This window comes from Mercenaria mercenaria, chromosome 8, assembly GCF_021730395.1.
Source record: "Mercenaria mercenaria strain notata chromosome 8, MADL_Memer_1, whole genome shotgun sequence".
In the NCBI taxonomy this organism is placed as follows: Eukaryota; Metazoa; Mollusca; class Bivalvia; order Venerida; family Veneridae; genus Mercenaria; species Mercenaria mercenaria.
The window spans coordinates 10491572-10507657 of record NC_069368.1 but is presented as its reverse complement, the minus strand read 5'-3'; the positions used below and the strand labels follow the sequence as shown (position 1 = coordinate 10507657).

General features: G+C 35.7%; 1 protein-coding gene across 1 annotated transcript in view; it reads left to right on the top strand.

Annotated features, from left to right (window-relative positions):
- LOC123565511 (intermembrane lipid transfer protein VPS13B-like) overlaps positions 1–16086 on the top strand; it is a 76593-nt gene that overhangs the window by 44673 nt on the left and 15834 nt on the right. Inside the window, exons 27-44 of the mRNA XM_053549368.1 lie at positions 227–367; positions 650–814; positions 1221–1367; positions 2453–2712; positions 3099–3246; positions 3556–3713; positions 4364–4539; positions 5675–5823; positions 7886–8022; positions 9158–9268; positions 9505–9616; positions 10265–10425; positions 11088–11240; positions 11768–12007; positions 13114–13191; positions 13508–13683; positions 14544–14705; positions 15661–15907. Of these exons, the coding sequence (XP_053405343.1) occupies positions 227–367; positions 650–814; positions 1221–1367; positions 2453–2712; positions 3099–3246; positions 3556–3713; positions 4364–4539; positions 5675–5823; positions 7886–8022; positions 9158–9268; positions 9505–9616; positions 10265–10425; positions 11088–11240; positions 11768–12007; positions 13114–13191; positions 13508–13683; positions 14544–14705; positions 15661–15907 (2921 nt within the window). The remainder of the gene's footprint in view (positions 1–226; positions 368–649; positions 815–1220; positions 1368–2452; positions 2713–3098; positions 3247–3555; positions 3714–4363; positions 4540–5674; positions 5824–7885; positions 8023–9157; positions 9269–9504; positions 9617–10264; positions 10426–11087; positions 11241–11767; positions 12008–13113; positions 13192–13507; positions 13684–14543; positions 14706–15660; positions 15908–16086) is intronic.

Here is a 16086-nt window from a genome sequence, read left to right as displayed (position 1 = left end):
CTCATTGGTATTTCAATATTTGTTTTCTATAAATTTTTTATAAAGATAATTTTTAACATAAATTTGTGTTTGTAAATATCATTATGATTTACAGTCAGATTTGTTTTAAGAATATGTCACAGTTGACATATTTTAGCTTTGTTGTAATACACAGTCGGTAATAAAATTTTGTTTCCCATGGTCAAAGAAAACTGAAAGAAACGCATAGTACTGTTCTATTTTACAGTGAGTGATGTCAAATTGATGCCAGACTGTTCTGACTTTATGGAATACTGGTTAGAGACACGACCAGGACAGCCGCACCAGTCTACTGGGATACCGGCCAGTCTGTTCACACTATCTGTAGTGGATTTCCTCTTCAAGCCTGGTAAGATTTAAATGGTTTTATTTATTTCAAAACTTGTAATTTTGTTTGCAGTTTAATGTTAGAAAACATAAGCTCACATTAGCTATTAATATAATCTGGACAGAGTATTCCAAAAAAAAAATTAAAATTGCTAAAAGTATTGAGCAAATTACATACAACTAGAGCCTCAATGTTGCACAGAGCTTCTCAAAAATGGGGAGTTGTCAGTTACACACAGTGGGTGTTAAATCAAAGCAAAACAGTTGTGGTTTTACTAAACAAATGTAGTTTTTCTTGTTTCAGGTAAAATTATATTGAAAATTGAAAGACCGGTAAGACTGAATGTTTCATTTCCAAAGATAAGACAAGCTGAAGAGTACTATAAAACAGTGTTACCAAGGAAACAGAAGAAATTTGACAGAACAAGATCTCCAAAATCAGCTGGTAATGAATCACCTGGTTCTTCCGGTAAGTACACATTCCTTCTGGTTACATTTATAAAACACAGACTGAAAAATTGTGTTACGATATAATTTAATTAAAATTTTTATAAAAAAATCATATGATGTACAATATCGCAAAGGTTGGTATTAAAAGGGATTTAGAATAAAGTGAGGAAAAAAAGGCACATTTTTAAGTGCATTTAGCATGTACAAAAACAATCAGCCCAAGGCCTTGTTTTGTTTGATTTTGTTCGATTTTCTATCATAAATTGGCAAAAATCCAAGTGAAATGTTCTCAAGTGCTATGTAATGTGAATCAGACTGTTGACATATCTTGAAAACCCATTTGAAAGACAGGTTTTATATTTGGATCGTAGAATGAGTAAGGGGGAAATGTTTTACAAACTATCATATATATTCATTAATTTCAGGAGGCTTAAGTGGCATCAGTAGTGTAGAACTACAAACGGGACAGGTGATGGTTGCCATGGAAACCAAACCTTGTGATGAAAAGCCAGAAATTATTACATCATTTGGTAGCTTCAGCGGACGAGCAGACTTTCATCACAATGATAAAGGTAACCCTGAAATATGTTGTGCATTAAAAAGTGGGATATAAAACTGACCAGTTAGATACATTTCTGTAGTACAAAGGGCCACAAGATAGAGTTGAAAGTCTGTGCTAATTTTGGAACTGTTTCAAGATAAACAGAGCATAAACTTACACTGCTTTGTTATGAGGTAAAGTGTGTGCAACATGCAATTTATCAAATATAAGATATACTTGGCGGTAACACTTTCATCCACTCTGTACTGGTTACTGCAGTTACAGGGATGTAGGAAAAATCACCCCTACCCTGTTCAACCACTTTCCCCCCATTTTCCACATCCAATGCAGGCAAATATCTCTTTTGACCTATTTGATTATGTTAATTACAGACAGTGACGATAAAAATTATATTACAATGGAAATATTACGATTGTTTTGAAAATTTGTCAGCATTGGAAGAATTGATCTGGAGGTTGGGATGCCTGTATTCCCAGTTGTAAAAAAAGTAATGGTGTTAAGTGTTGAGTATGACAAAGTAAATGGTATGGCTGTTTTATTTGATGTAGCCAGATTAAACTAAAGTAGCATCAAACTGTTCTGGGAGGTCACATATTGAATGTGAGGGAAATAAAAGGGTTGTATTATGTTAGTTTTTAACCTTTACCCTGCTAAATTTCTAAAATGGACTGGTTAGGGCAGTACCATTATTTATTCGAAAGGGTGTTAACTGAAAATTTACTAACTGAATAGCGAACAGTGCAGACCATGGATGTTCAGGCTCATCTTGGTCTGCACTGGTCGCAAAGGTAGAATCACCTGCTGGCAGCAGGTTAAAGGTTAAGAATTCCTCAGAGACAATGATTATTGACTGAATCTTATAGTAAAAATTTTTTATTGATTTTGTTTAAAAGTGACTGCTGAAGCAAATGAAGATCCACGCAACTCAAAGTTAAGTGCTATCACTTTGTGAATTATAATGAAGCATGAATTTCTAGTTTGAATTATAAATACCTTAGAAATGTCAATGCTATAATATGCTTTCAGCTGCCTGGTGGGCCATGCAGTGAAGCTCATAGAAAACTTAGTAATTTTATTTTCTTTATTACTATTCAGGTGAGATACACAATATCCTGTTGACATCGTACATGCGTGACTTGTTTGTGAAGACAGTGTTTGAAAGTAGGTCGCTTAGCATGATCGGCCCTTGTTGCCTGAAAGTTGATGGTACATACACACGTATTTCAAGAGATGATTATGACTTTCTGTCCCAGTGCGTTGTTACCATAGCAACTGGGCTCATCACAGTACATTTTGGTCAGGAGCATGCACTTTGTCTGAAACTGATTGCTGATCATTTGATGGAGTTTTATAAGGTATCTACTCATACAGAACTTGGAAGACTATCAATTTTTAAATACTTATGCATTGTATTAAGTCTGATGGGCCTGATTCTTTGCCTGATTCTTTTAAGGTTAGAGCCAATGATATAGACCTTGATAGTGTGTTTTTCCATACATATATTCATTTGTTGTGAAATAAAGCATGCCCAAGAAGTTTGTTTCGTATGAAATTTCACAGTGTTAAGGCCTGTTAAGATTTTAATACATATTTAAAATCAACTAATGGCTGCTCTGTTAAGATTCTCGAAACTTCCAGCAGACATTTACTTGTATATATTTACAATATTTACAACATTGGAAATTTGTGAAATTTTACTGCTTTGAATTTATTGGTATATTTTGCTGAAACTTTATAATAGGAACTGATGTCAGAGTCAAGCACAAAGGTGAAACAAGATAAAAGCAATACTGAGCCTAGAAGTACTAGACCATTTACTGCAGACTTTGTTGCACATGCATCTAAAGATGATCTTAGATCTGGAGAATTTCAGTATGTTATGGACACAGGTAACTTGATGTTATTTATGTACTGATTTATACTGATTTACCTATAATTACTATACAGTCAAACTTATGCTGTATACATCCTGACTTTCCAGTTTCAACCATTATTATAATAAGTATTTTGAACAACTCAGATAATGATCACTTTCCAGAGAAAGCAACTGTGGTATTATTTTGAATTACAGTAGCTACAATTTCATTTTCAAGGACCTTCTGTAAAAAGGACAGGGAAGGCAGCTTTGGTATGACTTGAAGTTACAGTGAATCAAGAGTTATCTCAGCAATGTTATAACTTTATCTTGTATGTTTCAGATGGTGTAGAGGTAGTTCCAAGACCAGGGGAGATAGTATTCTGTAACAGGGACAGGGAAGGCAACTCTAGCATGACTTGGAGTTACAGTGAGCCAAGAGTTATATCTGCAATGTCATCTACTCCAGTGCCATTTAATGTTACGGATATTGAAAATAAGGTGAGAGTTCTATGTCTGAACAGTTGTTGATGTGATGTACCATTCTGCTGTCTTTCCAAGCTGGTTTTACAGAATGCATGTATATCTTGATTATTATACTTCCAGTTAATTAAGAAATAATAAGTTCCCAAGCGTGGTTTATCATAGAATAACCCATGTTTTGAGTTCTTATGCATAAGAATATATCATGAAGGCCATAGGCCTGAGTAATATATTGTTTCGCATAAGAACGAAAAACTCTGGTTATTCTACGATAAATCACACTTGGGAACTTGTTATTTCGATTCTAACACGACATACTAGTATCAACAGTAGCACCCCCATGCGCAATGCCCAAACCTACTCCTTTACCCGGGCTTGGGACCGGCAGTATCCCCAATGAGGTGATCGAGGCGGTGTGAACTCATTGTATTAACCCTTATCATGCTGGACATGATTGATTTTGCTTTAGCGACCAGTGTAGATCATGATCAGCCTGCACATCCATGCAGTCTGATGAAGATCTGCACTGTTCGCCATTCAGTCAGTATCTTTTTAGTAAGCACCCCTTTTAACAGTTAATGATACTGTCCAAATTGAAAGACAGACAAGTTCATTATAGAAATTTAGCAGGGTAAGGGTTAATCAACACATCTTTTACTGACTTGTAGGCTAAGAGTGCACTGCAGTACTGGGACAGCCTGGTTCAACAATTTATGGACTTTGTGTACATTGATCTAAAAGAGAATGAGTTTACGGAAGTGAGCTTACCAGATATCCGAGCAATGAGTGCACAAGATCTTGTAGCTGCAAAGATATGGAGGGTCGTTATCATGAATACAAATGAGTATGAACAATTTTTGTTTGTTTTAAACTTCATATAATTCTCAGTGTTCTTTGAACTAAGCCATTATCCAATATAGAACATTTCATTGTAAAATTTTGATTAAATTAGTATTTGCTAGTGTTTTATAAAGCAAGGTATATTGGTTAGGTCCTTGAAATTTGTTGTCTTTCGTCATGAAACAAACGCGACTTGAAAAAACAACTAGTGTCCGTATTGTTACAACAGTTGTCATGTGATTGATTTATTGGCCCTGCAATCAGAAGGTCTAAGGTTTGTGTCGAATTCAAGGACCTATGTCTTATTACTGAAGAGACAGGTTCTTGCACCAACAGCTGGCAATAGTTAGTGATTAACTACCAGCCTGGTTCCTGGCATTGAAAAATAGGAACCAGAATCTAATGCAATTCAGTGTCTGTAGGTGTCTTGCAAAACAAATGGCGCTTGTGTTTTAATCCTTGTTGTACAGAAGCCAAATCATGTGTTTAAAAAATCAAATGTTATTAAATGTCGAAGTTGATTACAAACTTGTAAACCTACACTTCTTAACAACTGCCTGACTTTTATAAAATTTAGTTTGTAATTATTGAATTTGTTATCAACGTTTTTTTCTTGTCAAAAATGTTGTTTTTTTTTGTTTTTCAAAAGTCAGTACAGTGATGTCAGTTAAAGTGTAATGTACAAATTGCAATATGGGAAATCTTATATGAATAAAACTTACCAGAATACAGCTTTAATGGGTGGTGGGTTATGCTTAAGGTAGCACAGAAAAATTACCACCAATAATTGTACATGTATTTATTGTGCCAAGATGACATACAGTTGAAACCCGATATCTCAAATACCAAGGGATCAAGTGTTTTAACTTGGAGAAAACTAAAATTTGACTTAATATAGTGATATTTTGTGCAAGTGTTTTGGGAACGGGATTTGAAAATGTCTTCAAGATAGCCGGAATATTGAGATAAGCAAGTTTGAGATATTGAGTTTCAACTATATATGCACACAATAAAAAACTTCCATAAATTCTTTCAGTGATAAGATATAGTATTTTTTAATTTCTTGTGTGCGTAATAAACAAGCAGAACTTTATTTTACATTAAATTGTGATTAAAACAATCAACGGTTCTTGTTTCAGAGAAATAATATTTCCACCGGCATCATTGGCAGCCTCAATGAAGGTTGATTCTTGTTTTATACCTAGCCTGATCCCAGCTATCCAGTTTGGTCTGACAATGGAAGGAGTACAGCTGCATCTTAGTAACCATGTGCATTGTCTTGGCACAGGTATGTCTGTAATTATTTGTAACACTTTGATGAAGGAGGTTTGTGATATATATATTGTGAAACAAAATTTCATGGTTTTTGCCAGTTTTGGCTTATTGGCAATTTCTTGGGAATATCAATTCATGGATTTCAAAATCTGAATATAAAAGGAAAAGGTCTTTTACTTGTTTGTTGGGATTAAATTTCATGGATTGGCTTATCTACAAAATCCCCGAAAAATAGTTCCCCACGAATAGTAATGCATACACTGTATATGCGGGTGAGAGGTGAAGATTATAATGATGGTACCTAATTAGAGTAGGTGGAGATGATTTAGAGATTGCAGAGGAAGTGCCATTTGGAGCTATATCCCTCTCTTTTTGCTGCAAAGGGAGAATGTTTAGCTTTTTGTGATCGCGCAGCGTCCGTCCGTTAGTCTGTCCGTAAACTTTTACTTGTGACCACTCTAGAGGTCACATTTTTCATGGGGTCTTTTTGAAAATTGATCAGAATGTTCACCTTGATGATATCTAGGTCAAATTCGAAACTGGGTCACGTGCGGTCAAAAACTAGGTCAGTAGGTCAAAAAAAAGAAAAACCTTGTGACCTCTCTAGAGGCCATATTTTTCAAGGGATCTTCATGAAAATTGGTCAGAATGTTCACCTTGATGATATCTAGGTCAAGTTTGAAACTGGGTCACATGCCTTCAAAAAGTAGGTCAGAAGGTCAAATAATAGAAAAACCTTGTGACCACTCTAGAGGCCGTATTTTTCATGGGATCTGTATGAAAGTTGGTCTGAATGTTGATCTTGATGATATCTAGGTCAAGTTTGAAACTGGGTCACATGTGGTCAAAAACTAGGTCAGTAGGTCTAAAAATAGAAAAACCTTGTGACCTTTCTAGAGGCCATACTTTTGAATGGATCTTCATGAAAATTGGTCAGAATGTTCACCTTGATGATATCTAGATCAAGTTCAAAAGTGGGTCACATTCCATCAATAACTAGGTCAGTAGGTCAAATAATAAAAAAAAAACCTTGTGATCTCGCTAGAGGCCATATTTTTCATGGGATCTGTATGAAAGTTGGTCTGAATGTTTATCTTGATGATATCTAGGTCAAGTTCGAAACTGGGTCAACTGCGATCAAAAACTAGGTCAGTATGTCTAAAAATAGAAAAACCTTGTGACCTCTCTAGAGGCCACACTTTTGGATGGATCTTCATGAAAATTGGTCAGCATGTTCACCTTAATGATATCTGGGTCAAGTTTGAAACTGGGTCACATGCCTTCAATAACTAGGTCAGTAGGTCAAATAATAAAAAAACCTTGTGACATCTATAGAGGCCATATTTTTTCATGGGATCTGTATGAAAGTTGGTCTGAATGTTCATCTTGGTGATATCTAGGTCAAGTTCAACCGGGTCAACTGCTGTCAAAAACTAGGTCAGTATGTCTAAAAATAGAAAAACCTTGTGACCTCTCTAGAGGCCATACTTTTGAATGGATCTTCATGAAAATTGGTCAGAATGTTCACCTTGATGATATCTAGGTCAAGTTTGAAACTGGGTCAGGTGCGGTCAAAAACTAGGTCATTAGGTCTAAAAATGGAAAAACCTTGTGACCTCTCTAGAGGCCATATTTTTCAATGGATCTTCATGAAAATTGGTCAGAATGTTCACCTTGATGATATCTAGGTCAGATTTAAAACTGGTCATGTGTCGTCAATAACTAGGTCAGTAGGTCAAATAATAAAAAACCATGTGACCTCTCTAGAGGCCATATTTTTCAATGGATCTTCATGAAAATTGGTCAGAATTTTTATCTTGATGATATCTAGGTCAAGTTCAAAACTGGGCCACATGAGCTCAAAAACTAGGTCACTGTGTCAAATAATAGAAAAAAAACGACGTCATACTCAGTTCAAAACTGGGTCATGTGGGGACAGGTAAGTGATTCAGGACCATCATGGGTCTCTTGTTTACCTTAAGGAAGAGGGACATACTGTGAAATATAATTTCATTTAATAAAATTTTGTGGTCTTGTCCAATATGCTGTTTCACGGTTTTATTGCCATGTTACAGAAACACCAACAAAGCTGCAACCATTTTTCATGAGCTCCAGTTACCAACCTACAGGAGAATTTGCTGTAATTTCACTAGATAACACCCTAATAGCTGGTACCCAGTGGCATAGTCAACATACAAGGAACCAGATTCAGGTTAGTATTAGTGATTTTTTATTTATTATATGTCTTGATGCTGTTGGTATTCTTTTTATCTTTTTAAGTTAAAATCACTCTGATAGCTGTCTTTTGTTAATTATATACATGCTACGTACATACATTATGGTAAAAAATCCCTATATTACTTTATATGTTATACATTGGATAACATCAGCGATGGCTTTATTTTTGTTAATATTTATGGTTTCCACTCAATAACTTGAGAACCACTTGACCCAGAACCTTAAAACTTGGTAGCATGATTGGTAGATGACCCCTTGTGTTTTGTGGTCAAAGGTCAAAATCTCAGGAACCTGAACATTGAAAACTATTTATGCATGGTAACTTTAGAATAACTTGACAAAGAACCTTCAAACCTGATAGCATGATTGAGCTAAATGAAGTAGAAGACCCCTATTGTTTTGGGGTCAGTATGTCGAAGGGTAAGGTCACAGTGGCCTGAACCTTGAAAACCATTTCCGCTTAATTACTGGAGAACCACTTGACCCAGTATCTTCAAACTTTATAGTATGGCTGGGCTTATGAAGTAGATGAACCTAATTGTTTTAGGGGTTAGTAGGTCAAAGGTCATATTGATCACAGGACTGAAAATGGGACTCCCCATCATTTGGGGCACACATGCTTTAAGAACATCTCTTGTTAATATTACTAACAGTGATTAAATAAAAGTTGTAAATATTAGACAACATGGAACTAGCTACAAACAAGACAAATGAATGTTTCTCTGTCAAGTTGTAAAATGTAGAAAAATATCTTACCTACAGTGTACAAAGTAATAGTGGCATTTGTGTTAGCATGATGGAAAAACTCTTGCTATATGTATTCTTCTTAGCTCGCTGAAAGCCAGATAAACTGTTCATGGGGTAATTTTTGCATATGTTTTATTTAGCTATTTTGTAATAGTATCCGCAATGCTAGGAATCTGCCAAATGTGAATGTTTGTGATTTAAGACAAGATGAAGATTATTTTTTCACAAATATTTTTAATTCCTGAGTGGCATTATTTGCAAATATTAGCAAAAACATAAATCCATTGCAAATTTTAGCCAGTCTACAGTATTCACTAATGTAATAAGAAAAAACTACAAAATGTCTGTATTTTCATTTTCAGTTTTCAAGTCAGCTGAGTGTAGATCTACTTGAATATAAAACATTAACAATGGAAAAACTGATTTCACCCTTTGAATTGTCTGGAAATTGTAACCTACAACATATTCCAAAGGTAAATATGTGTGTTGGTTTTGGTTATATGTTGTTTGTAGCAATATTTCATTTGCGTTGTAGTGATCAGTTAATCAGCCCAGTGTTCCTGCATTCTGCATTTATACAGATTTTTTGTCCACTTGTAATTAAAAAGGAATTTACTGTTACACAAGAATCACAGGGCAGATGAATTTAGCAACTAATCATATAATTTACTGCCAAATTGTATATTTCATTTATCATTGTTGTTTTCAGTCACCTATGCTAGATGTTGATATATCTTGTGAACCAGTCACAGTCAGAGTAGGTCAAGGAGGTGTACACAATTTAGCATGCTCATTAAAGGCTTGGAGTCAAATAATGAAAGGTAAGTCACCTATGCTTAGCCTACGTGTTGATATATCTTGTGAACCAGTCACGAGTAGGTCAAGGAGCTGTCGACAGTTCAGCATGCTCATTAGAGGCCTGCATCGTAGTAGTGAAAGGTAAGTAACCTAAGTATGTGATGTTGATTATCTTGTGAACCAGTCACGAGTAGGTCAAGGAGCTGTCGACAGTTCAGCATGCTCATTAGAGGCATGGCATCGTAGTAGTGAAAGGTAAGTTACCTAAGTATGCTAGATGTTGATTATCTTGTGAACCAGTCACAGAGTAGTTCAAGGAGCTGTCGACAGTTCAGCATGCTCATTACAGGCATGGCATCGTAGTAGTGAAAGGTAAGTTACCTAAGTATGCTAGATGTTGATTATCTTGTGAACCAGTCACAGAGTAGTTCAAGGAGCTGTGGACAGTTCAGCATGCTCATTACAGGCATGGCATCGTAGTAGTGAAAGGTAAGTAACCTAAGTATGCTAGATGTTGATTATCTTGTGAACCAGTCACAGAGTAGGTCAAGTCTAGCATGCTCATTACAGACCTGGAGTCATTATATGAAAGATAATATATTTCCCACATCATTCTGTATGCATGCCAGGTTAAGTCGTTTCATGAAATCATTTGCTTTCTTTTTTCGCAGATGACCCCAGTGAGCTAGATGAGATTATATTTTGTCACTATGTGATATGTAATGACACACGGCAGCCTATAAGGTTTGGTCAGGTGGGAACGGACGAGAACTTGGTACTGCAGTCACGTGAGATGCACCAGTATGGTTGGAGGTCACACAAAATGAAACAGGTAGGATACTTTTGGTTTTAATTGATTATTCAGTTCATATAGCTCAAATGATGTTATATGTTTATGGTTACAGTGCCTGCCTGGTTAGCTTAGTATATAGATGTAAAACTTTGAATCAAGAGGTCACAGGTTGATCTCTAGTTGGAACAAATTTAATCCATGAAGATCTTACACAAGACTATAACGTTCTTCCCCCACCTCTGATGGCACTTAACTTAGAAAAAAAGGTAAGTCGTTACTAGCATAGATACAAGGGGCATTTGTTATGGTAACTGACTATTATGTAACCAAAATACTGTTGAAAAATGATGTTAAACTCATGTTTATGTAAATGATAGCTATATATATATATTTATTTATTTATTTTTTTTTTTTTTTTGGGTAGATCGAGTTGAATTACCTCACTATGTGCCTATAATGTTGTAAATTTTAGTGATGGATCTTTGCCAGACTTGGTCTTGAGCATCCTTGTTTGAAAGTTTAATAAATTTGTTCGATTGGTTCGGCTTGACTGCACCTAGAATTAAAAAGTCGAAAGACCTTTTAGATAATTTCTAATGAAGCACTTGATGACTGTTTGTCAAACATGGTCATAAAGCAGTTTGGGTGAGCAATTTTCGTTTAATGTGTACCTCTCACTCCGTTTATTTTATATTTTGCAGGAGTTACACATCTGTCTTGATGGACTCGTGTGGAAATGGTGTGATGCTGTTGAGTTAAACAAGCCTGGAACTTACGTACGCAGTGTCTCATCAACGGATCAACAGTATACACTGGTTATAACAATAAAACGTCTTTCAAACTTGCAAAACCAGGTATTACACAGTTTTGATATTCATGATGACTTAATGCAGATATTCGTGATAATTTTACAATAATTTTTGTTGTATTTCCTCAGATATTCATAAACAGAGCAACACATAAATTCAAAACACTCCGTAATATTAAGCAGCTTTTATAATAAGGTATGAACACATTTTCGCTATGCAAATTTCACTTTTTATCACAAAAAATATTCAAACTACAGTATTTTGAATGGAAAGGTGTCAGCACACTGTTTAGCTTTCATTCTTTAATCAAAGTAAGGTTCTGGGCTGTAGATGTCACCTTGGCAACTTTTATATGTTTTAAAATAGAATTTTCTGGTTGTTTCGTTTTATCAGAAATAGCAATAGTCATGTGTTTGATGTGATAAATAGTTTTAATTTGCCACATGGGTAAATTGGCATATATATAAGAATCCAGTTGTTGCATATGACCTATGTTTCCATTGTATATAAAACAAGAAGTGTGATGACATGTACATGTAATTAAAGTTGGAAATGGTCTGTATTATTTTCAGGTTATTATATCGGGACTTGTTACAGTTTCGAACCGTTTATCAGAGCATATGGAAGTGAAGGTCGTTACCATGGAGACAGAACATCATGCTGTTGCTGGGTCAGAGAACACTATTCCTTCTTACTTGCTTGAGCCGCAGAAAATACAGGGTATTAAATTTAGGCCCTGGGGAACCAATGGGCCTTGGTCAAAGGATGTGCATGTCTCCAGTTCAAATTTCAAGGAAAACAGTCTGGTTAAGGTTTGTGTATTGTACTGTAGATTAAACAATATTTATGATTGATTCATAAGCATGTCCGGGGCCGAGTGGTTAAGGTCTTCGTGTGAGGAAGCCATCCAGCTAGCTTACGAAATGTTTGTGGTTCTACCCAGGTGCCCGCTCTTGATGAAATAAGGTACCTGGTGTCTTCCTCCACCATCAGTGCTGGGAAGTCGCCATATGACCTACAATTGTGTCGGTGCGATGTTTAACTCAACAAAAACAAAATGTCATAAGCATGTCCAGTTAGCCCATTAGGTAGAGGCTGCAAGTGTGATGCCTGGTTGCTGCTTAAGTTCTCTGTGTCTATTTGACTAAAGATAAGTGTCTGAAGTTATTCAGACTTCACCAGTAATTCACGTAGGGGATTTGTCAGTTACCTGAGGAGAAAATCCTGGTCGTGGTGTAGAATGAAGGAGCATTGGTAATGATATGCAACCAATATTACCTAGCTCAAATCCTGTAGATAAATAGTGAAAATTTTATCAAACAATTAAATTTATTCTTTTAAATATTCCTAATTTGATAATTAACTTTAAAAGGTTAAGAGTGTTAAAATATTCTTGCCTACAAGATTCATAGTGGTTTGAATAATGAATGATTTTGTCTATACAATCAAAGGAGAGAGAGATGCTTTCTTGAATGAGTGCTTAAGGTAACTTGTTAGTACTGGTACAGAACCTAGGAGCACTGGTTAGGCATGGTACCTGCCTTTATATAGCTGAAACGTTGAAAATTTGTGCTACAACACCACCACCAAACCAAAAAAAAACAAGAATTCACTGTTCAACATCAGTATGATTTTATTTGTAACTATACATAGTCAAGTTCAACGGACAATGGCAAATTTCTACTTATTGTTTGTTTAAGCTGAACATTTTTAATGATGATCATTTATATGGTTATAGTTACTGTAATAGATTATTGACCTGTTGGATTTCTTCATTTTATAGGAAATTAGTACTGTATACAAGTTTATCTTTTCAACATAAAAAGTGCTTTTGAGTTCTTCTCCTATTTGTTTCTCCCTGCTAGTTTAAATCAGAAATGTTTTTAATGATAATTTTGTATTTGTGTGTATTTTACAGATAACATCAGGCAGTAAGATATTCCACATCTGGTGTAGAGTCATAGTACACAATGTACAAAATCATCAACAAATCTTTGTAAGTAAAGAAACTGCTAATTCCTTACACTTTAATGTGATTCTGACATATGGCTTCGTAATACAGGTAATTGACACTTATACGAGTCATCCCTAAAATAATCAAGTATTGTATTGTTCTAAAAAATTTAGTTCAATTGTGTGGGGAAAATATTCTCAGATTATCAGACATAAGTCTTTTGTTCTCCACCTCTGATTCATGTGGATAAGTTGTCAGTAACTTTTTTAGAACAAATCAGTACTACTTAAGTTTCTCTGACAGTCATTAATACTGTTGTAAAAAAGGCATTATTGAAATGACATCAAAATTATTGCAGGTGGTGCTGTGCCCCTTATACACAGTCAGGAGTCATCTTCCATACCCCCTGTATATCAACATAGACACAAGCAAACTCAATGTACATGAGCAGATAGAGGCTCCAGGACAGGGCAGGGACTTACAGCTACAGTGTCCAGGGGGCGACATTCACCAGTCCCTTACTTTCCAGTTTAGGTTTGTGTATAATTTGTATACATGTATATTCATATGTAAGTCAGCTATTTTGCCTGCTGTTTTGCCTAACGTCTACTAGACTAAGTATGCACTTCATTTCCACGGGGCATTTTATTTAAAGATAATTCAGTATTCAGTAGTTACTGGGTCAAAAACCAGATTAGTCCAGATATCCAGATGAGAAAGTCTGCTTGATTCAATTTTGTAATGGATGCAGATAAGACAAGATTTTTAAGGGAACAGGGTCAGGTGAAAGGTATCAGTAATACAAGTACAATTATTGTAGATTAATTTTTGTCATTTTTTTTGCAGAAAAGGCTGACGAATATTTTCCTCGAAGTAAACAAATAATTAATGTGTTTGCTTAGGAATATCTTACCTGAAGGTTGTGGTATTATAATTTAGTATTAGGATAGAAATTAGTCCAACGTTCTTTGTATCTTTTAAAATACAGTTATGCCCGCAGGCTTAGCTCAGTAGGGAGAGCGTTGGTCTACAGATCGCAGGGTCGCGTTTCGATCCCTGGGCGGGGCGTATGTTCTCTGTGACGATTTGATAAAAGACTTTGTGTCTGAAATCATTCGTCCTCCACCTCTGATAATTCATGTGGGGAAGTTGGCAGTTACTTGCGGAGAACAGGTTTGTACTGATACAGAATCCAGGAACACTGGTTAGGTTAACTGCCTGCCGTTACATGACTGAAATACTGTTGAAAAACAGCGTTAAACCCAAAACAAACAAATAAAATACAGTTATGGAACAAGTCAACAAGGGGACTAATTTTAGCTTCATATCTTATTTCATTTATTAATTTTGGCTACAAGATTTTACAGATAATTTATGATGTTGAATGATTGTAGTGCAAGTTCTGTAAAGTCGAGTACGAGCGTGACGCTGTCTACAGGGCTTATTGAACAGTTACAGAGAACGGAAGTAACTGACTTTGATCCTGATGGTCTAAACAACTACTGGAAAAGCGATACATGGTTTGAATGGCCATATGTACAGAAAGTTCATTTAGAGTAAGTGGTTGGGGATATGAAATTTCTTGTCCCATAATGGGAAATTGATGCGTGTGTAGCTTGACTTTCGGAAATTTCACTTAAAGACGTTATTGTCAGCCTTTTGTCTGGGACAGTGCCTGCATTGCTAAAACTTTTCATCAGTTAACCAGTTTTCTCTGAAATAAGAACAGAACAAATAACATAACTCCAGCTTTGGTACATGATCACAAAAAGTCTTTTGTAACATAAAATGTTCTCACAGGTTAGGTTTCATAACTCTGGTTTATATTTAGTCAAAATTATGCCCCTTTTTAACATGGAAATTTCTGTCAAAGTTGTGCATGTGAGCAGGCACATTGGTCTTGGAACTATTTAACTAAAATTTATGCTTTCAAAGTCTTAGTAAATTTTCAGCGTCATGAAAGGATTGCTCTGAGCCAAGTTTTATAACTCTGACTTATCGTTTACAAAATTGTGCCCTTTTCATGTAAGAGGGGGGCCTTCATGGCCGAGTGGTTAAGGCCGCTGACTTTAAATCCTTTGCTCCTCACTGATGTGGGTTCGAGCCTCACTCGGGGCGTTGAAATCTTCATGAGAAGAAGCCTTCAAGCTAGCTAACAGGAGGTTAGTAGTTCTACCCAGGTACCCACCTGTGATGAAATAATGCACAAAGGGGCACCATGGGTCTTCCTTCACTATCAAAAGCTGGAATAGTCAATATACAAACTCAAAACCCAACAAAAACAACCAAAATTCTCAACACAGAGTATTTTATTTTTAAATCATAAACGTAATGCCAAAGAAAAACATGTGCAGAACATAAGTCAAAATCAAAACAATATGTGAAATTGTCCAAAATTGCTGAGATATCTTAAATATTGTTGGTGGTGCAGTCTAGTTCGACTGCTTTATTTTCTAGTGACAATGAAGCATTGTGTCTGAACGTTGATTTTTTTGTTTGTATTTTTGTTAGAGAAAATGTGCCGAAGCCTGGTCTGTATAGTATAACAGTGCCTGAGTTAGATATAAGCAATCAACCGACTATAGACCTCAATGTGAACCTGTCAGAGCTGTGGCCTGGTTTCCAGACTCTCCTGGTAGATGTCACTCCATCCTTTATTGTCAACAATCTCTGTGACCTTGACCTTGTGTTTATGGGAAATGAAGATGTAACCTATGACATCAAGAGAGGTCAGACAATATGTCCACCAAAATTGGAGGTTAGGGAAGTAATACTTATTTTCGGTTTTTAACTGCATCATTTTAGTATGTTCTGACTGTTGAAAGTAAGTTGTAATAAAGGTCCGTGTATTCTGTATGTTCAAACTACTGTAAAAGCACATGTTTTTCGCTGGGTCAAAATTTCTCGAATTTGAAATTTTGAATATGTTTTCGTGGG